General features: G+C 43.3%; 1 protein-coding gene across 2 annotated transcripts in view; it reads left to right on the top strand.

Annotated features, from left to right (window-relative positions):
* KDM4C (lysine demethylase 4C) overlaps nucleotides 1-27,108 on the top strand; it is a 1,395,856-nt gene that overhangs the window by 844,085 nt on the left and 524,663 nt on the right. For both annotated transcript variants that reach the window (XM_069230128.1, XM_069230129.1), the window contains exons 14-15: nucleotides 979-1,186; nucleotides 8,698-8,774. In XM_069230128.1, the coding sequence (XP_069086229.1) occupies nucleotides 979-1,186; nucleotides 8,698-8,774 (285 nt within the window). The remainder of the gene's footprint in view (nucleotides 1-978; nucleotides 1,187-8,697; nucleotides 8,775-27,108) is intronic.

Genomic DNA, 27,108 nt, shown 5'->3' on the forward strand with positions numbered 1-27,108 from the left:
TTTTTAAATGTGGTAAAGCTCACGTTAGAGTAGGGCCAGGCGTACACACCCGCTCCGGTGGACGCTTCCTGAGACGCTTGTCAGTCCCTTTTGCTGCTTACAACATATGCACAAAGAAATACACTTCAGTTGTGTATAGTGAAGCACGAGTTGCATATTACTCAACCTGGACATCATCGCAGAGGTATAAATTCCATATCTGGTCAGAAGCTGAAAGCTACGCATTTCTGATCAGGGGCGTTGCTCTCTTTAGTGCAGATGCAGTGGTACTGGTGCCCTCTGTACCCCAGTTATGGCTGTCTGATAGTACTCAGAGACCAGGGTTCTAGCTTCCCTACTTGCATTTGGGCAGATGGCACCCTTGCTATGCCACCGTCATAAATGTTCATTATCTGTTTATGAAAAACTTGTGACAAACCCAAAACTACGTTTTTCTTTTTAAATTAAAACGCTCATTTTGCTGTCCCTCATTACTCCAATCCAAAAGCAATATGAAGCACGTTTCCAGTCTGGGGGTTATTACGTTGTAATTTTGTAAGGTGGGCAGCGACTTGTGAGCTGGGTCATAATGGAAGTGGCGCAGTAGGTTTGGGCGATTATTGACTTTTTACTAGTTAGATCCCTTACCATTTAAATAGAAAGTGTCACATCTCTATGCCTGGCAAGGGTATTCACCTTGTGGAGGTTTTTGCCCTCAATGTGAATATTCTTTTGTGGGAGATCCACCTGCTGGTTTAATTTACTATGTTTGTTTATATGAGGTAAATCAGATAAACTGTTTACGTTTTAAACTGAACGTTCCCTGTGCTTGTTGCTAAGCGTCATCTGCAATGTAAACGTAAAGGAATAATCAGATTGTTCGTTTCTAGCTTTCTAACAATGCTAGCAGATTTATTCTTTCTACTCGCTATGCCACGTATAGAAAGCTTGTTTTTGCCAAAATAGTGTTATATTAATTCTACATGATGTATTTTTCAGTCAAACATCTATAATGAAGAAATTAAACTGCAGTGGGAGTCTGTATCCAATGGAATATTTCCAGAAAATCGAAAGACTAAGCCGTTAATTCAAGAGAGGTGTTTTGCTTACAGTGGAAAATGCCATCAAAAACAAACACATTTAGCCCAAGAGAATGGAAGAAGTCGTTTATTGTCTTGCGCAAAGTGTTGTGTTCAAGTTCATGCAAGTAAGTACACTGACTATATTCTAGGTTTGGGTATCATCTCTCTGAGTTAATTAATTCATTATTTGGTTCGAATGTTACTCAGTATTTTGGAGGGTGATGATGAGTGTACAAGCAATGTGAGAGGACGTTTAAGCAGCGATAAAGAAAACATTACAGGGATGTTGCTAGATGAAGACGATAAGAATAGTGTGGTAATATGGTATGATATCTTTGTGAAAGTGAAGAACAAAGCTAGAGTTTTGTGTTTTTAATACCTACTTTAAATTGTATGTCTTTGCAAGAGAAGATTTTTGAGTTAGGGTCTGTTTGGGATCATATGTTTATTTGTTGTTAATATACATATTCCTTGTTTCTGGTCGATAATTCTGCCATGTTCCTTGTGTGGAGCCATACAAGAATATCTATTAAGAAATTTAGATTTTCTTGGAGTTTCTTGATTGATTTTTATTACAAAATGAAGTCGCCTTAGCCTTTCGGAAATCTCTTGCACGTCATCAATTTTAGTGAAGAAAACACATCCATTGAAAATCTAAATATGTTTAGTATACACGTACATGACACAGATGAATCTGTGTCCCAATTCCTTTAAGATATGTTATCACAGAAATGTAGGCAAGTCAATGATGAGGAAAAAAGTTAATCCATGAATTCCAGTGAAATGCAAAATGTTCAACTCACGAAAATATGACATCGAAAAACACAATACCTATGAAAATCTTCCCTTATTTGGTATTGGCACAGTCTGTGCATCCACAGAAGTATTACCATGGTGACGTTCTAGTATTAGAGCCCAAAATAAAACATAACATATTGACCAATGAGATTATTGCAAAAAAAAACAAAAAAAACTCCTCAGTCCAGCTTTCACCTTCAATATATCAGTAGGTGTTTATCACATAGTTGCCTGCCAGTAATTCTGAACAATATTGGAGTCAACCATTGAAGTGTTTTTATATTGAAAGGGTTAAAGTACATTTCACTCCCACACAATATATATATGTTCGATGTCCTGTGTAGCTGCAGATACACATGCTGTGCATTAGTAGTCCACCATCTAGTGTTGAGCTGAGTGTTACAAGTTGTTTTTCTTCGAAGAAGTGTTTTCGAGTCACGGGATCGAGTGACTCCTCCTCTTCGGTTCCATTGCGCATGGGCATCGACTCCATTGTTAGATTGGTTTCTTTCCGCCGTTGGGTTCGGACGTGTTTCCTCTCGCTCCGAGATTTTGATTCGGGAAACTTTGTAAAACTCTCTTTTCATTGGTATTGCATCGATATGGTTCATAATCTTCCATCGACACAGCACTACCATTGGGAAAACAACTTTGTTCTCCCTTTGGGGTGCGCGCGCCCAACTCGGGCCTAATCGGGCCGACCACGTGGAAGCCCCATGGATTGGACTCCATTCCGATTCTGTCCTCAGTGCCACGCGAAGTCCCCGTACACAGACCAGCATCTGGTTTGCATCCTCTGCCTTTCCCCAGACCATCGGGAAGAAAACTGCGAGGCCTGTCGATCCTTCCGATCGAAAAAGACTCTTAGAGACCGAAGAGCAAGAAGGCTCGAAATGGCGTCGACGAGCGGTGAACATCTTGACGTAGAAGAGGAAGAATTGATGCAGACTGCAGTCTCAGTTCGAGATCCGAGTCCGAGCAGGAATCAGACGAAGACAGACCAGTCACAGCAGGACAACATGTGAGTACGTCTGCCCCTGCGCCCTCAGAAAAGAAAAAACACAAGGCCTTGGATACGCCATTGCCGGAAGGCTATGGCTTGGCCCGAAAAAAAGACTGTCGGTGACCGACCTCCCAGTTCGGCACCGAAAAAGGTCACTCCTCCAAAAACATCAGAGACAACAAAAAGCTCTGTTTCCGACTCCACTAGACTTCCACAGAGTTGAAAATCAGAAAGCCATTTTTCGGAGCCGAAACCTTCGTCCTCTTCATCTTTTTCGATCCCGAAAAAGCACGCTTCGGAGCCGACAAGGCCAGCATACACAGAGGAGCATGGACTTTCAAAGCGACTTAAAGAAAGCCACAGAACCTCTGAAGAGAAGTTAGAGGTAGAACCAATCTAGAAATTATGGATGAAAGGCAATCCAGGATCCACGTCCATATGGAAACAGGGAGAATTCTTACAGCACCTCCTTTAAAAACCGAGGAAACTAGCTTTTCAGGCAGCTAAAGTGCCAAAGCAGAAGGAGAAATCACCACCTCCCCAATCTTCTTCTCCTCACTCTCCTCCTCATTCTCCCCACCTACCTACCTCTCCTCCTACCAGCCCTACACCTGTGCAGTCACCCACTCATTCATACGATTCACAGCAGGACAATGTTGATCCATGGGATCTTTATGACTGATCCTATTCCAAGTAATGATCCAGACAGCTATCCCTCTAAACCATCACCACCTGAGGATAGTACTGTCTATAATCAAGTCATAGCTAGGGCTGCAGCACATCACGGTGTTACCATGCATACAGAGCCCCTAGAAGAGGATTATTTATGTAACACTCTATCCTCAACACATTCTAGGTACCAATGCCTCCCGATGCTCCCAGGCATGGTAAAAAATGCAGATCAGATCTTTAATGAACCAGTAAAGGCACGCATCATAATACCTAGGATAAAGAAGAAATATAAACCTGCACCCTCTGACCCTGACTATATCACCTATCAGGTACCTCCAGAGTCTGTGGTAGTTAGCGCTGCCAGGAAGAGGGCTAATAGTCAGTCATCAGGAGATGCACCCCCTCCTGATAAAGAAAGCAGACTTCAGTGCTGCAGGGAAAAGAGTTGTGTCCCAGGCAGAAAATCAGTGGAGGATAGCCAACTCACAAGCACTATTAGCTCGCTATGACAAAGCCCATTTGGACGAGATGCAGGATATCATACAGCATCTCCCCAAAGAACACCAGAAAAGGGCACAACAAGTAGTGGAGGCAGGGAAAGCCATTACAAACAACCAGATAAGATCTGCCCTAGATGCAGCAGATACCGCTGCTAGGATTGTCAACACTGCAGTCACTAATCGCAGACATGTTGGCTCCGATCTTCTGGATTCAAGCCGGAAATACAGCAGGCTCTGTTAAACATGCTGTTCAACAAAAAACATATTTTTGGGCCCGAAGTAGACACAGCCATAGAAAAATTGCGAAAAGACTCTGACACAGCAAAGGCAATGGGTGCACTCTACTCTGCACCATATAGGGGGTTCTTTCGTAAACCTCAGTTTCGAGGTGGTTTCAGAACACAACCCTCAGAGCCATCCACCTTGCAGACAAAACCAACCGCAATACCAACGTGGTAGTTTTAGAGGCACATATATACCCCAAAAATGGAGGAAAATTTCAGGCCTCTAAGCAGCCTCCACAGCACCCAAAACACTGACTTCTCTCATTCCCTTCCACTCCACACATCTCCTGTGGGGGAAAGACTACAACAGTTCCACACAAATTGGCTAAATATTACCACAGACAGCTGGGTGCTGTCAAATATCCGCAACGGCTATTGCCCATAATTGATAAACACTCCTCCAAATCTTCCACCAAGGTCACACAAACTATCCACAGAACAGACGATTCTGTTACAAGAAGAGTTCCAATCTCTACTACTCAAACAAGCAATAGAATTGGTTCCAGAGTCTCAAATAGGAACAGGAGTTTATTCACTTTATTTTCTAATTCCCAAAAACGATGGCAACCTCAGGCCAATATTAGACCTCAGGCCCCTCAATCTTTACATGCTGTCAGAACATTTTCATATGGTAACTTTACAGGATGTCATCCCACTACTACAAAAACAAGTTTTCATGACAGCCTTAGACCTCAAAGATGAGTATTTTCACATACCCATCCACCCTGCACACAGAATATATCTCAGGTTTGTCATTCAGGGAAAACACTACCAATTCAAAGTGTAGCCCTTTGGAATAACAACAGCGCCAAGGGTATTCACAAAGTGCTCAGCAGTAGTAGCAGCCTACCTAAGAGCAAAACATATACATGTCTTTCCATATCTAGACGATTGGCTAAGTAGTAGCAGCCTACCTAAGAGCACAACATATACATGTCTTTCCATATCTAGACGATTGGCTAATAAAATCAAGCAGTCATGTCATACACAATGCCAAAATCATATGCATTATGTAATACAAACCTTACACACACTAGGCTTCTCAATAAACTACCAAAAATCACACCTTCAACCAGCACAAATACAACAGTATTTGGGTGCAATACTAAACACCCAGCAATCTCTAGCATATCCAAATGCACAAAGGATTCAAGCTTTCCAAACTATAATCACACAAATACAAGCAAATAAACAATACACTGTCAGATTTGTCATGAAAGTTTTAGGACTGATGGCATCATGTATTGCAATTGTACCACACGCAAGACTAAACATGCGGCCCTTACAACAGTGCCTTGCACAACAATGGTCACAGGCACACGGTCAACTTCAAGATCTAGTGTTGATAGACCGCCAAACATACATGTCTCTTCAGTGATGGAATTCCACAAATCTAAGCAAAGGGCAGCCATTTCAAGACTATGTGCCTCAGACCATAATTACAACAGATGCATCAATGATTGGTTGGGGAGCTCACCTAAACAATCACAACATTCAAGGGCAATGGGATGTCAAACACAAACAGCTACACATAAACCACAAGTTATTAGCTTTCTTTCTAGCACTCAAAGCTTCCCAACCTCTTCTCACAAAAGAATGTTCTTATCAAAACAGACAACATGACAACCATGTATTATCTCAACAAACAGGGAGGGACACATTCATCCCAACTGTCCCTTCTAGCCCAGACAATTTGGAAATGGGCAATCCACAATCAAATTAATATATTGGCTCAATACATTCCAGGGATAGCCAATCATTTGGCAGATATCCTCAGCAGAAATCACCAACAAACTCACAAATGGGAACTTCTTCCTCAAGTACTTCAAAAATACTTTCAAAAGTGGGGAACTCCAAACATAAACCTGTTTGCAACAAGCGAAAACCCAAAATGCCAAAACTTTGCATCCAGACACCCACATCCCCTATCCAAGGGGAATGCTCTATGGATCAATTGGTCAGGGATATTTGCATACGCTTTTCCCCCTCTTCCACTTCTTCCATTTCTAGTCAACAAGTTGCGTCAAACTTCACTCACAATAATACTCATAGCACCAATATGGGCACGACAGTCGTAGTACACAACATTATTAGACCTGTCAATAGTACCACACTCCAAACTCCTATCCAGACCAGATCTGTTGACACAAAACAGAGGCCAAGTCAGGCATCCAAATCCCAAGACACTCAATCTAACAAGTTGGCTCCTGCGGTCATAGAGTTTGGATATTTACAACTCCCATCAGAATGTATGGAAGTTATTAAGCAAGCAAGAAAACCCACTACTAGAGAGTGCCATGCAAACAAATGGAAAAGGTTTGTATATTACTGTCAAACCAAAAATATAGACCCTCTTAGAGCATCAATACAAGATAATGTATGTTATTTACTTCATTTACAAAAATCAAACTTGGCATTCTCTTCAATAAAATTAATCTTACTGCAGTTTCAGCATATTTACAAAATATACTACATAGCTCTTAATTTAGTGTTCATGTCATTAAAGCTTTCATGGAAGGTTTAAAACGCAGCATTCTACCCAGAACACCACCAGTTCCTTCTTGGAATCTAAATATAGTGTGTACAAGACATATGGGACCACCATTTGCGCCTATGCACTCGTGCCAAATTCGATTTCTAACATGGAAAGTTGGATTCCTAGTGGCAATTTCTTCTTTAAGAAGAGTAAGTGAAATCCAAGCCGTTACTCTTGAAGAACTTTTCTTCCAAGTACACAAGCATAAGGTTGTACTAAGAACAAACCCAAAATTTCTACCAAAAGTTGTATCACCATTTCATAACAATCAAACAGTGGAACTGCCAGTCTTCTTCCCACAGCCAGATTCTGCGGCAGAATGAGTTCTACATACATTAGACATCAAAAGAGCTTTAATGTACTATATAGACAGAACTAAACCGTTTAGAAAGACTTAACAACTATTTGTCGCTTTCCAAAAACCTCATACATGCAATCCAATATCAAAACAAGGTTTAGCACCATGGTTTGTAAGATGCATCAAAACATACAATACTAAAGCAAAAAGAAAGCTTGTAGTTACTCCTAAAGCACATTCTACAAGGGAAAAGGGTGCAACAATGGCTTTTTTTTAAGGGGATATACCAATGGCTGAAATATGTAAATCAGCCACATGGTCAACACCACATACATTCACTAAACACTACTGTGTAGACATATTATCACGACAACAAGCCACAATAGGTCAAGCTGTTCTAAGAACATTATTTCAAACAACTTCAACTCCTACAGGCTGACCACTGCTAATTTATTGGAGGCCAAACTGCTTTGTAGTCTATGCACAGCATGTGTATCTGTAGCTACATATGCCATTGAACGGAAAATCTCACTTACCCAGTGTACATCTGTTCGTGGCATGTTCCACTGCAGATTCACATGCACCCTCCCTCCACCCCGGAAACCTGTAGTCGTTTAAGTTACAAACATTTGTACATATGTATATACATTTACATTAGCATGGACATCTCTTACTTTATACCTATATACTCTATCACTCCTCCTTTACCCTCTGTAGGAAAAAATCTAACAATGGAGTCGATGCCCATGCGCAATGGAACCGAAGAAGAGGAGTCCCGTGATTCGAAAACGCTTCTTCAAAGAAAAACAACTTCTAACACTCCGAGCCCAACACTAGATGGTGGACTACTAATGCACAGCATGTGAATCTGCAGCGGAACATGCCACGAACAGATGTACACTGGGGAAGGGACATTCTCCATACATATATTTATTTATATATATATATATATATATATATATATATATATACACACACATATATAGACAGATGTACGACTAGTGTTGGCATTGTAAACTACCAACACAGGCTTATGTACACAGTAGTCCAGGCTATTGTGAATTATTGTCTACTGAGCTGAAAAAATAGATGTGCGTTAAGCTCGAAGATGTATTGTATCTTACCATATGCTATGAATATTTTTTTACTTATTTGTAGCAATTCAAAATATTTAAAGTATGAAAGCTCTGTATTTGACTAGTAAAAACTAGCTTCTGTTAGGCGACCTATATGAAGCTGTGTACATGTATTCCACATACTAAGGAAATGTGGCAAACTGTAGAACTGTACATCTTTAGCTTAGCTTAACAGTGATCTAGTTGCATTGCCAGCACTGCAAGAGGCTGTGGATGATACGGATCTGATTTGAAGTTTGTGTGTGGAGCTCTCTGTGCTGATATTTAGAAAGGTGACTGACAGGGTAGTAACGTTAATGTTTACCATGAAAAAGACTGATAACTAAGCTTTCTACGTTCAGCATGTTTTCAATTAACAGATAATGTGCAGAGGGATAGGAAGTTAATTAACACAGTTCACCTGTTGCAGGTTGTTATGGCGTTCCTTCCTGCGAAATGCTTGATGAATGGAAATGCAACCGTTGCAGAACTGGAGAATGGACAGCAGTAAGTTGCTTTTGTTTTTGAAGCATTTGTTGAAAATCTTAGTATTGCTTACACTGGGCAAAGGTTTCTGTAGTTTGGGGGCCAGCGCTGGGAAAAATGGCCCATATGTTTTAAGTCTGCACATTTCACCTTACAAAACAAGTCCACAGGGTTGATGAACAGGAGCATGAACTCTTTTTCACCCTTCAAACTGGTCTTGCTAAATGTCACGCATACAGCCCTATAGTGCAGTGGTTCCCAACCTGTGGTCCGGGGACCCCTGGGGGTCCGCAAAGCCTCCTCAGGGGGCCCCGTGGCTGCTTAAAAAAATAAATAATATTAATAGATTAGGTTCCCAGCTTTCAGTAATGGCTCAGTGGGGATTCCTGGGCTCCAGTTATGATAAAGTGGGGGTTCCACAGAAGTCAAAAGGTTGGGAATCACTGCGTGTATTTCCAGCCCAAAGTAACTGAGCTGTCACTATCCTCCTCCGCTACCCTTATAGTAGAGCCTGACTCCCATTCAGTGAAGACCGTAGATGAAAGAAGAAATGAAGGAAGCTTGTGTTACCAATTCTTGGATGTACTCAGTCTCCATAAAGTACAGGAGACACAGAAAAAAGTGTAGGCATCACAAAGTACCATCCTTTTGTTTTGGCACCCTATTCACTAATTGGATAGGCAGACCCTTGCTACAGAGTCCCTAGTATAATGCCAGGCCACTGCCCCTAGACAGTGTACCTGACAGTCTGTCTCCTTTGGACTCCCATCACTCTCGCCTGACTGTTCTCTTCTCAGGTTTGTTGGGGTTTAATGTGGACAGTTCTGACACCCCAGGTCCTTTGGTTCAGGAGCAGCCTGTCTTCACTTGCTTCAGCCTGTCCAGCGCTGCTTAGTTTTGAAGCATTTGCTTCCATGACGTCATGCCTCATCCTGCCAAGCTCCTTCTGATCTAAATATTAGATTTGCTTCCACAACACCATACAGTCTTAGTTTAGATACTTCACTGGATAATCTGTGTGCAAAGATGAAGACCAGGATAATACCTACCAATACTCTTCCTCAGCTTCTGGTAGCCTGCATCTCAGTTTCTAGTACCACTGAGACAGCTGAAGGCCTAGTTTCCTCAAGAAACAAGAATCCCCCATAACAACACCAGCTGCTTGCTCTGGATATTCTCTCGAATGCTCCAACAGGGCTGCCAGGAATAAACAGGGCCCCCAGTGGCTTCATTACCGGGTCTGTTGTCTGGAAGAGGTACCAGTTGGGGAAACTGGAAACAGATGCAAAGACTGGTAATGCAATCAGGGGGACATTTGCTAGCAAGGCATTGAGACTCTAGATCCCTCAGTGTAGAATGAGGGCTTCTATGTTTTTGTGGTGCACCCGGCTCCCTACAAATGGCCCTGTCCATCCCAACAGCCATTGAAATCAACAAGGCCCAAGTGTTGAAGCATTCTCACAATATTGTGAAGAAAAAACACACTTGTCCGTAAGGAATCATGCAGATTCTTAGCTTTAGATCAATAACTGTCATGTCGGGTATCGGAAGAAAAATCTACATTTTTGCTGTAATTTTTTTTCTTTCACCCCAAGAGTATTTTTTTGCCCTTAAACATTACAAATCATATTTCTTTGTTTTCATAAATGAAAAGCCAAAGTGCATGTGGTTTTAATAGTGCATCATCCAAAGAAATGTGTCACTGCTAGGATCAGGAAATGTGCTTCGAATCAAGAAGCTCAGACTCTTAATAGTTATTTTCTTCTGATGGATACTTCTAACCACAAATTCTTGTGAACATCCCCAGTTGCCATACTGGATCCGGAAACTCAAAAAACAGTGCGTCTATATGCTTAGGCTGTGCCAAAAGTGATGGAGAGCCACATAAAAGTGACCACCATGTACGCTGGTGTCAGTTCCTTTCTTTCTGCACCTTCAGATGTAGATCTGGAGCTCCGCTCTTTTCATTTACTGAAGAGATTTTTTCTTCTTCCAGGTTTCTCTTTGAATTCTTCCAGTGTGTGAGGGAATATGTCCTGCACCCTAAGACTACAGGGTTTAACATTTGTAGGGACTGTCACAAACAGATGTCTGTGACATATCCCCTTGAGGTGTACCTCTGTTGTGTGAGTTTCTTGCCAAACTCGAAGGCCTGCCATTCTTGCATCCAGATGAACCTGAAAGTCATCTGAGAACGTGAAGCAAAGCTCTATGTGGTGAAATACCACAATACTCCAGGCATGTCCTGCTTCTAGTCTTTCTCAAGAGGCGGACCCGCTGCTGAAGTCGCCTTGTTGCAGATCCTCAGGAGTCCTAGCATGACTCTGCTCTCTCCTACCACTCGGATTCTCCATAAAAGGTGCAAGAGCATTACCTTGCCTCCAGGTCTAGCACCAGAGTTTCCAGGTCAGTCTGTGATGTTGCAGCAAATTAAAGTCTTTCAAGAAGCCAGCTGCACACCTTTGGTATGCTTCTGGCTCTTTTGGTGCACCTTCAAGGATCCGCAGGGACCTCTAGACAGGTTACTGCTGGAAGATCCATCTTCTACGCTGTTTGTGCCCCTTTTACCTGCTTTGGGTTCCCCACTGGTGACAGTGCTGACTTTGGTTCTGGGGGAGACATGTGCATTTGATGTTGACACCGACAACACATGGAGGCCCACAACCTATTGTGGTATCTGACTTGGAGCCGAATTTGGTTAGATAGAGGCAATACCCAGATCCCAAGGTGCAACTCCCAATACTCAATCCCCCTGAGTCCAGAAGTACACAATTACCTCCCAGTCGTGCACACACCACATCAACTTTTTGGCTAAGGATCAGACCCAAGTCAGCCATATGGAGACGACAGTGGAGAGAATGAGTTTGCCCCATCCCATTATGAGAATAACTGGTTCAGGAAGGCTAGTGGTAGGTACCTCACCTGATACTGCATTGTTTTTCCCCAGACTAGCACTGGGAAAGCACATCCTTTGTGACAGTCATTAGGAGAGCTACCGAAGTTCTTGACCTTTGACTCCCAACTTACTGAAGTCCTTCAGTCTCTCCAGACATTGACTTCATCACTTCTACCCTTCAATTAGGCCCTCAGTGATATGTTATTGTGCACATTGACAAAGCTGTTTTCTGGTCAATAGCCAGGTCTCTTGCCACCATAAACCAGCTGCAGGTGACCCTGAGTTTTTAACACAGCATCCAACTACTGAGAGTCTCATGATGCAGACATCCACTAGCAAAGTGAACCATATCAACTTTCAGGCTACTCTTCCTGACAGAGTCCAACACCCATGCTTTTTGAGACATCATTGGTGAGATCTTACCAGCAGTCCTAGAGGACCTATTGGCTTCCTTGGCCCAGTCTATCCAAAACAGCCAGCTTGAGGCTAATTTCATATTAAGCTGAAGTCTAAACACCACTGATTGTTTAGGGAGGACTATTGGGACTAGCATAGTACCCCCACACTACGCATATGTGAGACCCACAGGACAACCAGGGCTGTCCAGATGTCCCTAATGGACAAACGTCATGACTGTTCCCACCTTTACGGTGAACAAACGGGCTCCTCACTGGCGCGTGTTACAGAAATCCGGGGCTCAGCATACTCTTTGGGCCTTATGACACTAGGCTGGCTTCCCTCCCCAATAGTTATGCCATTATTGGGGATAAGACCAGAGTTTGGCCTATTGACATGATCAGTCCCTGCTGGCTCCACTACAGGCCATTATGGGCAGCATACATCTCAATCCCCTACCTACCCCACCAGCGACAACTTCAGAACCGGAGTTCCCCCCTTAACCCCCCCAAACCAAATGACCAGGCAGCTGGCACAGTATAGAGGTGCCAGAGTTCAGAACATGAATGAGCAATAAAAATGTCTTTTTGTTTTGTTTTTACCTTGATAATATGTTGCACGTCCCAAGACAGGTAAAGGGGCAAATTTTTCAATATTTCATGCTGTGCAGCAAGTCACCTTGCTGCACCGCTCTGTGTGAAAGGGAAGGGACAAGAATGTGTTGTGTTTAACATAATGTAGCACATTCCTGTCCTTTCCTTGCACTGGCACCCTTTTGGCTGTCTAGCAACAAAACAAGCGCACTTGTGCCATGATGCAAGGGTGCTGCTCTGCAGGCAGGATTGTTTTTGTGCAGGAAGGTGCATCTTCCTGAACAAAAATAATCATCTAAAGGGGTTTCCTCTTTCTATGATAGAAAGTAGAAAAAACAAAGAGAAATAAAGATATTTCTCCTCGTTATGCCTCACCTGGGGAGGCCTAGCATTTTGACTCATTCCCAGGTCTACCAGTAATGGTAAATCTGGGAATGTGCTAAAATCCATGGGTGGATGAGTGGAAACACCCACAATTCACCCATGGAACATCTCCCTAGGGCAGAGTAGCATTACACAGTAATTTGTTCTGCGTTGCATTACTCTAGAGTTATCAAGCCACTCAAGGACATGCAAGGTGGCATTGCGCGGCATAATAAATCTAATTTATTGTTTGCGTCACTCTTGCGCCTCTTTGTGGGGTGCAAGGACAATGCATCTACTGATTAAACATGCCCCTTAAAGTCAGGCTATGGGTTTCTGACAAATTGCTGCTGGAGTGGAGAAGTTGTTTACTTTGCTTTCTTTGACTGCAAATTGAGAGTATTTTGTAAAATTAACTAAATGACAATCTGGCTACAGCACAGATAGGGCCTCTGGAATTATGTGATGGGGGCCTAAAATATGTTGCAATGATGACTACATTTTGTGGCAAGAAAACACAAATTATGCTGCTTAGTTTGGCACATTTTGTGATAGTACCACTTCATTATTTTGTAATTTTTAGAAATGTTAGCACTGCCTTGGCAAATGTTTCACTTCATTAGTACCAGCTCCACAACCAAATATAGCTATAAGAACTGAAAGGTGACAAGTTAACTTTTGCGAAGGACCTTCCACTGCTCAACAGCACAAGTTGCAACATTTTTAGTAACTCTTGATCTGTTTCAGCTAGAAACAAAATTTATTTTCTTTTACAATATGCAGATTATGGAGCAAGTGTAAAATTATATGGAGAGAACACCAAATTCATAATTATGTGGAAATTGCCACAGAACCACATCATTCTGATGGCCTTGCGTTCAGGAAGTGCTTAAAGATGTACTGTAGGATGTCAAATTGTTTCTAATTTACCATTAATGTAAAAACCTGTAAACGAGCTGTAGAAAGATTTTAACATATACCTGCAGTTATGGAAGTACATTGTTTTATTATTCTGAAGTGTCATGGAAACTAAGCTTTTTGTAGGCTCAAAACAAATATTGGTAATGCACATATGATAAATATTGTGTTGTACTGTATTGCACATTTGTATAACATGTACTACCCTTATATGTGGCACTCTGAAGCAATTACCTACATGGGCAGCGAACTATGTCATAAAGGGTGGTGTGTGGTTGAAATGGTGTTGTCTTTGTTTTATGATCCTATGTGGGGAATGTGGAAAGAGTGTCCATGTCATGCGTGCTGACCGAGGTGTTGTTATCGTGTTATGGGACGCAGCTCATAGCAGTGTGGTGAATGATGATGTATGAGAGACATAGACCTGAGGTTTATGGTTTTTCAGTACACTGGCAGCTTTGACAGCTCTGAAGATCCTTTAAGGTAATTCTTATGATTAGAGTCCGCTTAGCTGGTTACTACACTAGGTAGCCCAATCAGAATTTTTGGGGCAGATTCACTTACATTTCACGCAACACAGCAAGGCAATTTGCTGCACTGTCGCTTGAAAGTGAGACTGCAGAAATGTGCCATATTTATAAAGATATTGTGCATTTCTGCTGTCTCCTAGCGCTAGTGCACTGTTGTTTGCCTAGCACTAACTCAGGCACCCTTGCACCATAGTGCCTGTGTTACGGGCAGAATTATTTTATGCAGGAAAGAACATCATTCTTCACAGTAACAATAGTTAAATCCATTTTCCTCTGTATATATGTGCTGCAGACATAGAAAGAGGAAATAGGGTGAAATAAATATATTTCTCCTCGTTACATTACATTTTGGTGAATTCCCCGGTTTACTAGCTTTAGTAAATCTGGTAATGCAACAAAATCCATGGGTGGATGCCTGGAAATGCCCATGCTCCACCCATGGAAAGCCTTCCCAATGCGATTTAATGTAAGGCAGCGCAACACTCTGTCTTGCATTACTTTGTATTTACTAAACCACGCAGAGTGGCTTTGATAGCTTACTAAATACCAGAAATGATTTTGCTTTGGGGCTGCGCCACAAAAGTGACATAACCCTTATGTGAAGTATAGGTAAATCTGCCTCCAACTGTATTGTTGAGGACCGAAGGGCATTGCTAGAGGGAAAGAGAATTGAGAGATCTGCTAGGATATGCATTTTTACTATCATCTCGTATCTGAAAGGAATTGTGAGGTGAAAGAAGCAGCCATAGTGTACAAGCATGTCAGACCTGAAGTCATGGACTTGACTGAAGTTCTTAATTGACCTGCAGTGTGTGACAGATCTTGCCAGTTATTCCATGTCTGTATATTTAGTAATGGCTGGTTTATTGGCTGCACAACACTGGTGATTGACAACCCTTGTAGCACGTATGCCTTAATATGCCTTACTTCAATGAAAGATGTGTATGCTATAGTTGGCTTCTGACTACTGTGGGCCAGATATATATTGTATGATCTTACATAGCTATATAATACCCCGGCGAAGCATCATTCAATCATTCTTAACTTACCTGCTTATTGAAAGTAGTTTGCTGATTGGATTTTTTCCAGCCTGTAGAATGTAAGTTAAAAATTGAGGTTGAGGTTGCGACTCTGGTGCCTGGATATGGGTGGTGAAGTTGTCTTAGAAATAGCCATGTTTTCTACTGCTTTTGTAGCGCATATGTTCCTGGTTGCTTTGAATGCTGGCTGGTAGTGAGTTCCAGGGCTTGGTAGCTTGTACTGAGAAAGCAGTGCCTCCAGGTGGTAGGGCAGTGCCATCATGGAGTGCATTGTCCTTATTTGTTTGTGTTGCTTGAATTTAGCTTCTAGGTTTAGGAGTCCTTTTCACTGGAGGCACTGTGAACAATGCAAAGTGCCTTGAACATTGCCCTTCTTGTTATAGATAGCCAGTTGAGTGATGCATTTACTTGGGTACTGGCAGAGAAGAAGCCTTGCAGCTGCATTTTGCATGAGTTATATTTTGCATGATGATTGCAGGTGCAGCAAGGTGTAGGCTTTTGCCATAGTCAAGCTTGGAGATTACGAGTGTGAGGATGGCTTGCAGTTTCTATTACAATCCAAGATATGGGAGGATGCATCATAGTGTTTTAATTGCATGGAGAGCACTCCATGGTTATGCCTGGATTACAGACTTCTTTTGAAATTTTTAGAGTGGACTCATGCTTCTTAAGTCATATTGCCATAGGCTGGTATTTTTGTCACTCTCAGCAGGTCATAAGCTGTCTTTGTGGTATTAGCTTTGGATGGTTTTCATCATCCATATATTTATTGCCTAAAGTCAGTCATCAAGTTGTAGAGGTCTTCCAGGCCATCTATTTTTAAAAATGATTTGGTGGTCTTCTACATAGTTGTAATAGGTGAGGTTGAATGACCTAATTAGGTTTGTTAAGGGGGTTAGGCGGATGTTGACAAACAGAGGGGGTATGATGGACACCTGTGGGATGTCAGTGTTTTGTGGGAGGAGCTGATATGAAAGGTGGCACCAATACTAGTTCACTGTCACAACTGAGTGGCCAAGAATTCAATGTGCATCAGCTGGACTCCCTTCTCACCTTTCACACATGGTATGCCAAACAAGAATTTGCTGTACAACTGTCCAGTCATGTTGTTCTTAAGCCAGCGACTTTCCTAACATTTCTTATTCCTTATACATTTGTGGTTGTCACACCCTATACCTACCAGGCATTCGGAACTAGTGTCCAATCAGGAAACCCCAGATTACAGTATGGAATGGTTCTTTGATTAGTGTATTGTGCTGGGGCAGGGTTATCACAAGTCAAGTATGACTTGCATTTGACTGACATTGCACCCTTCTACACTGCCCTATTGTGAAATATAGCTTGATGAGCTAATGTATCTGCTCTAGAGATGGCTATTTTGTTTGCAAGAGCCAAATAGTTTTTTAGGTTATTGTGTCTGCTGCAGAAGGCGCAAACCCCCGAACTAGAGTAGTGTGCATCTGAAATGACCCAATATATCCTGCCATGTCTCAAACAGTTGCAGTAAAAGAATATCTTTTAAAAAGTGGTTAAATATCTAGATAACCCTGCCATGCTCAACATGCTGAGGATTCATCTCTTTGAGCCAAATGTTGTGGAACCGTAATCAGGGAACATCAGGCTGAGAGCATTTGTATTTTAATTTGACCTCATTATGCATCTCCACAGAACATCGACTAACATTTTCTGAGTTGTTTGTATTGTGATTTAAGATCTGTGTAGTATGAATCTGCTTTTGAAATTTATTGACTCCTTTGAAATTCTTTTTAACCTTTATCTAATTTATGGCCATAGCAAATACATTGCTGTTTTGAGGTCCTCTGTAATTAATGTACTAATGCATAATGTTTGAACATTTAGGATAGCGTTTTTGTTGTGAGAGGTGTGGGAACTCTGGGTGATAGCAATTTTATGGATCCTCACAGATTATGGAATTTTCCTTCACATAAATATGAGGAAAATCTGTGATTACCCAAAGTTTGGCAAGGCATTCTGCATAAGAAAAGGTTTTGGGATCCAGACAAGCCACATCACATGTCATGTGTCACATGTCACCTACATCAGAGCAACTTTCAGAGGACCATCTCTTCCTTTTATGCCAGGAAGTGCATGCTCTTTTGGCCGGCGGTGCCATTAAGACAGTACCGGCCTCCCAACGGGCCTTAATAGCCAAGGCCCTGTTGGTTGCCAAAAGAGATATAGCCGCAGCCTGGATCTCTCCCGAAGGTCCATCACTTCGAAAATGGAGGAGGGGAGTTGAATGGTGTACCAGCCAAGAAAAGTGGTGTATGACTCGAGAGGTTGCCCTCAGAAATTTGAAAAGATATGGGGGAAATGGATGGACATGATATAGTCGGTGGAGATGGGGACAAGCCTCACACTGTAGTACTGGAATACCAAAACATGTATTGTGATTCACCCTTTGGTCCGAACTTTGTCCCTAACATCAATGTCATCTGGGGAGCAACAACCCAACTACAGACACTACTGTTATTATTGATATCGTTACTCAAGGTCATAATGTATCAAGAATGCTTTATTCAAATTGCTCAATGTGCTCAGATGTTTTTATTACTTTGTTTACTGTCTTCCTTTCTCAAAAAACAATAAAAATGTGTTTATCAAAAAAAAAAGACAGTACCAGCCTCAAAAGTAGGGACTCTGTGTTATTCCCGCTGTTTCCTTGTAGGATGCCTATTTTAACATCTTTGTCCTGCAGACACACAGGCACTACTTGCAGTTCAAGGTGGGCCATGAGTATTTTCAGTTTGTCATGCTCCCTTTCAACCTCACCAGTGCCCCATGGGTGACACAAAAGTAATTGCGGTGGTCTATGCCTGTCTTCTGAGGTTGAGGGTCCCAGTCTAACCCTACCATGATGAGTGGCTGTTGAAATGTGGGCTTGCTGCAGTCAGTCACATCCACGGAAATATTCTGACATCACTGGGATTATCAAACAACCTGCCGAAGACACACCTGGCTTCCTTTAAAGAGACTTCCTTTCATCAGAGCCATGCTGTACATGGTGAGATTTTGGGTCTTTCCTCTGGACCGGCGATGTGCAGGTGATTCGGGCTATGATCCTGATGTTTCAGCCTGTGTCCTGGGTCTCAGTGTGGATGGCTCTGAGGCATCTTCGTCTACAGGCTTCTTGCTTCATGTTCACTGATAATGCCAGATGGCACATGGAAGCCCTGCAGTGGGATCTGAAGTCTCACAAGCACAGCACAAGGAAAACTTGTTGGATTCAATTCAGGTTTCGGAGGAAACTGTAGAGAATCTGCTGGGGTGCCTTCTTGACAGCAATTGGACCTGCAGCTGACCTATCTCCCTACCCCATCCAGAACTGAGAAGGGTGGTGGACGTGTCACTACTAGGTTGGGGAGGCCATCGGGGAGAGGCCCTGCCTTTCCATCAACTAGCTGGCATTGCGGGTGATCACTTGGCCTTTCTGTGCCAACCATTGGATGGAGGCTGGTGCAGGTTGTCATGGAAACACCACTGTGATGCTGTAACAAGCAGGGTAAGAGTGTTGTGTCTTGCGGTTTTGCCTCCAGAACTGGCTGAATCATCAGGGCCTTTCCCTGATCGTACACCACCTTAAAACACAGTGGTGGACAAATGCAGCCGATGACATCTAGCAGATCACGAATGTTAGTTACATCCCAAAGTGGTGCATGACTTATTCCAGCAATCGAGAAAACCCTCGCTGGATCTCTTTGTCACTGCTGAGAGCACACAATGTAAATTCTTTTGCACTTTGGAGTTCCAAGAAGGCTGTCCCTCAGAGATGAATTTGGCAGAGTGGAGCAGATGACTCCTGTATGCATTCCTGGTGCTATCTCTCCTGACCCGAGTTCTGAAAATGATCAGGAATGACTGGGCCCTATTTCATCGTAGTGACCGGCTTTAGAATGAGCAAATATATATTTTTGCATTTACTTAATTCTCCTGGAGAATTATTTGCAGTTAATGAACCCGAGGCCTTGGGCTGGTTTGCTGTTATATTTGTTGGAAATTTGCTCCAGGTTGGGCTAATGTGTGGCCTTTAACACAGTGCACAATCGCATCTTTCCTAGACAAGTTGGAGTTGCAAGTTGATATTCGAGGTTGGCCTAGGAGGTGGTTCCAGTTATACCTGTCTAGCATCAGAGGATGACACCAGAAACTGTTACTGTTACCTAGGAGTGTTGCAAAGCTTACCCTTTTCTCTCATTTTCTGTAATGTTTACTTTGAGTCATTTTTGAACCACACCTACAAAAAAACACATTAGCTACCACAGCTACGCTGGGGTGATACTCATTTTGTGTATGTGGTACCACCCTAACAAACATTTTCCCACCTTGTGGAAGGTCCTCTACACAGTGGAAAAGTAGATGATAAAATCGATATTTTTGATGTTTAGAACCCCACGCTTTCTTCAGAGGCTACCTGAGTTTGTGGAAAAAAAGACTGTCTCCAAAGAGCTTTTCTTATGGTTTACACTCCAGCTGTCTCGTTTTAGATACATTGCTCTGCTACTAGTCAGACTAAATGAGAGTTAGAGCTGTCAATTAAAGGAGCATGTGCAGCATCTATCTTGTGCCTTATGGACAACATATGTCTGTTTACTGCCTATGTCATCCACTGTGTACCATGTAGTGCATGTCAGCCAGTCTTAATGAAACGTGCTGGGTAATGCATTAAAAATGGGTTGATGGCCTGTCATGCATTATAGATTACAATGCATGTTCCTTATAATGAAATGCATAAGCTCGGTAATAGAATTCGTTTATTGCCTTCCGAAACATATTTATTGTATTCTGTTTCAAGATGAAACAAGAATGTATTATATTGTGATTCCCATGTTATACAGTCATAGAGCACCAAATACGTTATGTACTGTCATGCATTTTTCATAAGATTGCATATTTTAGTCTTCATTGCTCACAATCGTTTCAGTTCCTTTTCATCTTCCTTGTATTACCTTGCTATAACAACCACTACAATGATGCATTGATAGTTAAGTGATGTGGATTAAAAACTATTTAAATATAGGCCATCACAGAACCTTAAGTAAATATTTACTTATTTATTTTTCTGATGGAAAATATGTAACCAGTTAATAAACTTGCAGAACTAAAAGTATCTCGGTAGGTAAAGTCCGTTTCATCCTCATCAGCAGCTCATCTACTGTAACAATAACTGCAGATGGTTCTTTTTTGTGGCAGATACATATAATAGGTGGTGCTTCATTTAAATCAGTCAACCAAATTTGTGTACATTGTCATTTTTAGTTCTAGTCCAGAGACAGCTTTTGCTCGTGTTTTCCTAAAATAATAATAATGATAGCAATCATAGTAGAAATACATAGACATACACATAAATAGAGTGCCTTTGGGTCAGCCCTATTCATGCACTGATCAGTTCAAGTATTATTCACATTTTGCTTCCACTCACCACCACCTGGCTCTCATGCACTTTGTGAGGTTGCATTTTGCTTCATCACATACACAACCACCTGAACTGGAGTGCACTTGGGGAGAACTGCTGTGCCTGGGCTGTATGGCCCCTCCTTTACTTACATATTATTGTGTTCACCATTTCTTTTTAGCATATTGCAAAAGTTTGCAAAATCAAACAAACCTTGCATACTTGCCACATCCAGATCTTTTGGGGTTTGTCATTTATGCTACGTTATGTTATGCTCCTTGGATGCTCCTTAACTGTGCATCGGTGCTGAGAGTCACTTGCAGCAGCGTCTGCAGTGCTGTGCTATACTGGGAGACATCCAGGTGCCATAGTTCTCTCGCAAAACCATGTTACCTAAATTCTTGAAATAACAAACATTTTCACCCTTGAGCTCCTGGAAAAAGGAATGCTGCGTTTTATACCTGGAGGTTTCCTGGAATGTGACCCACCACCACCTTGGTAGGCTATACACTAGTTCTCCAGAAGAAGGTAGTGTAAGTGATCCAGAGGAAACCTAGAGGGAGGAGACTTTTAGGGGATGCATAGAAAGTAAAATGCCCTCTGGTGAGGTACGCAATAGGAGAGAAGAGAGGAACTGTTAGGTGTACATGGATGCCACTCATGTTAATCCTTCCCCCATTCTCTAGAAACCTAATGTTGATCTAGAACACAGCTCAGACAGAATATGTGCATGCACATTAACACTGAGCACCTCTAATAATTGTGGTTCAGATGTTCAGACCAACAGGGAAGAATAATGTAATATTTTACAGATAGTATCACTTTTTCAAATGACTCTAGATGTTTATTTTTTATCTGACCAGGACGTAAAACTTGCTTATCAGTAACAGATGTCCTGTGGTTTCCCTTCCCCATGTGTATTTCCTTAAGCTTCTTAATTTGCTCCACCTATCTCTGGGCTATCTCCTCTAGCCGGAATTCCCATCAGACCCCTCCTTCCATGCATTTCCCGGTGCACCCCCCTTGCTTGCATTCTCTTGAGCTCCCACCTTTTATTGCATTGCTTTGGGCTTCTTCATGCCCTGCATTACCCGTATCTCTCTGCCACTTTCTCGGGTGTATCCCTTTTTCACAGGGCTCTTCCCTGTGCTGTTCTACTTTGGTTTGTTTAAACTTTGTAATGTTATTAGTTTAACACTTTACGTGTCATTTTGTTCTCAGAGTATTCTGTAGTGCAGAAGTTCACCGGGCTGACCACGTTTTAACACCAGTTAAATTGATCGGAGATTAAGATGAAAATGGTGTTTACTCAAAGCGCTGATTTTGGAGACAATGTTACCTGACTTTCCTAATTACCTTCGTGGTACTTCTCGATGTGTTGACACATTTTGCGAAGAAACCAAGCTTGTCAAGGGTGTCGGCATGGGAAAGTATCCCAGCCATTTACACTGCCCACGGTTATGGACTGAGTAGTTACCCCTCTCCTCCTGCATCCGCCCTTCTTTGTGTGCAGGACTTGAATTCCCCTCGCCTGCTTCACCTATTTCTCCCTCTCCTGCTGCACCTATTTCTCCCTCTCCTGCTGCACCTATTTCTCCCTCTCCTGCTGCACCTATTTCCCCCTCTCCTGCACTCAGTTTCCTCTCTCTGAAGCCGAAGATCTCATGTTACCTGCTTTCTCCTTAGCTTTTTTTGGACCCATGTCTACCAGATGCTAAATTTGTAAAATCATGAGTGCAGGTACCCAGAGCTCTGCTCAGAAGTCCCCTGCTGGTACTATTAATTGTCATTACGCCGAATACCAAGAATGTGTGGTCCTCAGCTCAGGGCTTGGGAGTCCTGAGACTAGTTTTATCCACAGCAAGACACACCCTGCCTTTTTATCTCACTCTTGCTGCTTTCTCCTTTTTTGACATTTTATTTCGTCTTTCTTTTCCTCCTTCCCTGTTTTTAGGTCAAGCCTAGCAGCCTGCAAGCGCTGCTTTTCCAACGTGTTGGTATCTATATAGGCTTTTAACCACGCTCACCTCACAACCATCACTTTCACTCGTTCGTTGGCTTGCCTTTCAAAAATCTTTTGATGACATTGGTAAATGCTTTACTTTGTCCCTCCTTGGGGCGGTTTTGTTACCGCCTTGGACACCGACCCTGTTACATGGATAATTGCACATTTGCCTGCGAGCAAACTTGTTTTTCCTTTTGTGTGTTTCCTTCACGCTCATGGCAGCCGTGGCGCCTTAAATCCGCTTGCTTATGTCAACTGTTTTACTTTACGTTTTCAATTAATGTGGCAAGAAAAGTCCATTTAAGAATATACAGTGCTAATAGACCCCCCTACTCCCTGCTGCTCCCCCCCCCCTCCTCCTCCCGGGCAGTTATTGGCTCAAATTAAGCTCCCGGTCTACCCCTTGGCAGACCTCCCAGATTTTAAAAAAATCACAGTCGGAGGAGGAAGCAGGTCCTTGGAGGGGAAGGGCCTTCGTGCCAACTGGCACCTAAGAGGCACTTTTGCCCCATTCACCACCGCTATACTTACTTCTTCAAAAGCCAAAGACTTGCTAAGTTTGATGCCAATGTCTTGGGGTGTTTTCACACCCCTTAATGGACATCGGCTGTTCAAAGCCTTGAAAGACATTCTGGAAATCCAGCCTTTGCAGTGGTTCCAACTTCCTTTCCCTGTCGCAATGTAATACAGACTCCTCCCTGGGTGACTGTGTGAAGGAAGCCAGTATAGTGTGGCTCAGTTGCACTCTGTGAGGTGACAGATCTACCTTTGTTCAAGATGGCACACAGTACCCCATTCCACCCGTGCCCATTTACTCTTCCTCCTCTTATACCTTTTCCTCTCGTCTAATGTGTACTGGGAGGGGAAACATCCACTGCTCCATGTTCTGTACCCGTGAACTGTAAACGTGCTTTGCTAATTACCATATTGTACCTATTCTTTCTGGGTGAATGAAGCTTTCACTGCTGTTGCCTTTGCCGTACATGTTCTCTCGGGGTCGGGGAACGTTTTCTTGCTGTACCTCTTTCTTCTTGTGTGCGGAATTCACACACAGAAGTGGTACACTGCATCTTTTCATTATCTCTTTTGGTCTTTTGTGCTTTTGTTTATTAAACTGTACAGTCCATATAAGCATTGACAAGACGATTGTAAAAACGAAAGTATCTGAAAGCTAAATTAAGTTGAGATAAATATCAGACGGGCTAGGTGTTTGCGAGTTTGAAAATGTTGTGACTAGGTGAATAGTACATAAGCGAGCGAGAGCTTATCCTCTCGCACATGTATTACTTACATTACGCCTGATATTGACTAACATCTAGAGACGTATTGAGCTTATCAAATACATCGATAAATTCATTGTTTTTTTCTGTCTAAAACATAATTGATATCGGCTACTGTAGGAAGTTGGCTCTGTATGTGCTATTTCAAAGTAAGGAATAGCATGCACAGAGTCCAAGGGTTCCCCTTAGAGGTAAAATAGTGGTAAAAAGAGATAATACTAATGCTCTATTTTGTGGTAGTGTGGTCGAGCAGTAGGCTTATCCAAGGAGTAGTGTTAAGCATTTGTTGTACATACACATAGACAATAAATGAGGTACACACACTCAGAGACAAATCCAGCCAATAGGTTTTTATATAGAAAAATATATTTTCTTAGTTTATTTTAAGAACCACAGGTTCAAATTCTACATGTAATATCTCATTCGAAAGGTATTGCAGGTAAGTACTTTAGGAACTTCAAATCATCAAAATTGCATGTATACTTTTCAAGTTATTCACAAATAGCTGTTTTAAAAGTGGACACAGTGCAATTTTCACAGTTCCTAGGGGAGGTAAGTATTTGTTAGGTTAACCAGGTAAGTAGGACACTTACAGGGCTTAGTTCTTGGTCCAAGGTAGCCCACCGTTGGGGGTTCAGAGCCACCCCAAAGTCACCACACCAGCAGCTCAGGGCCGGTCAGGTGCAGAGTTCAAAGTGGTGCCCAAAACGCATAGGCTAGAATGGAGAGAAGGGGGTGCCCCGGTTCCGGTCTGCTTGCAGGTAAGTACCCGCGTCTTCGGAGGTCAGACCAGGGGGGTTTTGTAGGGCACCGGGGGGGACACAAGTCCACACAGAAATTCCACCCTCAGCGGCGCGGGGGCGGCCGGGTGCAGTGTAGAAACAAGCGTCTGGTTTGTAATGGAAGTCAATGGGAGATCTAGGGATCTCTTCAGCGCTGCAGGCAGGCAAGGGGGGGGGTTCCTCGGGGAAACCTCCACTTGGGCAAGGGAGAGGGACTCCTGGGGGTCACTTCTCCAGTGAAAGTCCGGTCCTTCAGGTCCTGGGGGCTGCGGGTGCAGGGTCTCTCCCGGGCGTCGGGACTTTAGGTTCAAAGAGTCGCGGTCAGGGGAAGCCTCGGGTTTCCCTCTGCAGGCGGCGCTGTGGGGGCTCAGGGGGGACAGGTTTTGGTACTCACAGTATCAGAGTAGTCCTGGGGTCCCTCCTGAGGTGTTGGATCGCCACCAGCCGAGTCGGGGTCGCCGGGTGCAGTGTTGTAAGTCTCACGCTTCTTGCGGGGAGCTTGCAGGGTTCTTTAAAGCTGCTGGAAACAAAGTTGCAGCTTTTCTTGGAGCAGGTCCGCTGTCCTCGGGAGTTTCTTGTCTTTTCGAAGCAGGGGCAGTCCTCAGAGGATGTCGAGGTCGCTGGTCCCTTTGGAAGGCGTCGCTGGAGCAGGATCTTTGGAAGGCAGGAGACAGGCCGGTGAGTTTCTGGAGCCAAGGCAGTTGTCGTCTTCTGGTCTTCCGCTGCAGGGGTTTTCAGCTGGGCAGTCCTTCTTCTTGTAGTTGCAGGAATCTAATTTTCTAGGGTTCAGGGTAGCCCTTAAATACTAAATTTAAGGGCGTGTTTAGGTCTGGGGGGTTAGTAGCCAATGGCTACTAGCCCTGAGGGTGGGTACACCCTCTTTGTGCCTCCTCCCAAGGGGAGGGGGTCACAATCCTAACCCTATTGGGGGAATCCTCCATCTGCAAGATGGAGGATTTCTAAAAGTTAGAGTCACCTCAGCTCAGGACACCTTAGGGGCTGTCCTGACTGGCCAGTGACTCCTCCTTGTTATTCTCATTATTTTCTCCGGCCTTGCCGCCAAAAGTGGGGCCTGGCCGGAGGGGGCGGGCAACTCCACTAGCTGGAGTGTCCTGCGGGGTTGGCACAAAGGAGGTGAGCCTTTGAGGCTCACCGCCAGGTGTGACAATTCCTGCCTGGGGGAGGTGTTAGCATCTCCCCCCAGTGCAGGCTTTGTTACTGGCCTCAGAGTGACAAAGGCACTCTCCCCATGGGGCCAGCAACATGTCTCGGTTTGTGGCAGGCTGCTAAAACTAGTCAGCCTACACAGATAGTCGGTTAAGTTTCAGGGGGCACCTCTAAGGTGCCCTCTGGGGTGTATTTTACAATAAAATGTACACTGGCATCAGTGTGCATTTATTGTGCTGAGAAGTTTGATACCAAACTTCCCAGTTTTCAGTGTAGCCATTATGGTGCTGTGGAGTTCGTGTTTGACGGACTCCCAGACCATATACTCTTATGGCTACCCTGCACTTACAATGTCTAAGGTTTTGTTTAGACACTGTAGGGGTACCATGCTCATGCACTGGTACCCTCACCTATGGTATAGTGCACCCTGCCTTAGGGCTGTAAGGCCTGCTAGAGGGGTGTCTTACCTATACTGCATAGGCAGTGAGAGGCTGGCATGGCACCCTGAGGGGAGTGCCATGTCGACTTACTCGTTTTGTCCTCACTAGCACACACAAGCTGGCAAGCAGTGTGTCTGTGCTGAGTGAGAGGTCTCCAGGGTGGCATAAGACATGCTGCAGCCATTAGAGACCTTCCTTGGCATCAGGGCCCTTGGTACTAGAAGTACCAGTTACAAGGGACTTATCTGGATGCCAGGGTCTGCCAATTGTGGATACAAAAGTACAGGTTAGGGAAAGAACACTGGTGCTGGGGCCTGGTTAGCAGGCCTCAGCACACTTTCAATTGTAAACATAGCATCAGCAAAGGCAAAAAGTCAGGGGGCAACCATGCCAAGGAGGCATTTCCTTACACAACCCCCCCCCAAACGAAAGAGGATGAGACTAACCTTTCCCAAGAGAGTCTTCATTTTCTAAGTGGAAGAACCTGGAAAGGCCATCTGCATTGGCATGGGCAGTCCCAGGTCTGTGTTCC

The sequence above is a fragment of the Pleurodeles waltl genome, chromosome 1_1 (assembly GCF_031143425.1).
Source record: "Pleurodeles waltl isolate 20211129_DDA chromosome 1_1, aPleWal1.hap1.20221129, whole genome shotgun sequence".
Taxonomy (NCBI): Eukaryota; Metazoa; Chordata; class Amphibia; order Caudata; family Salamandridae; genus Pleurodeles; species Pleurodeles waltl.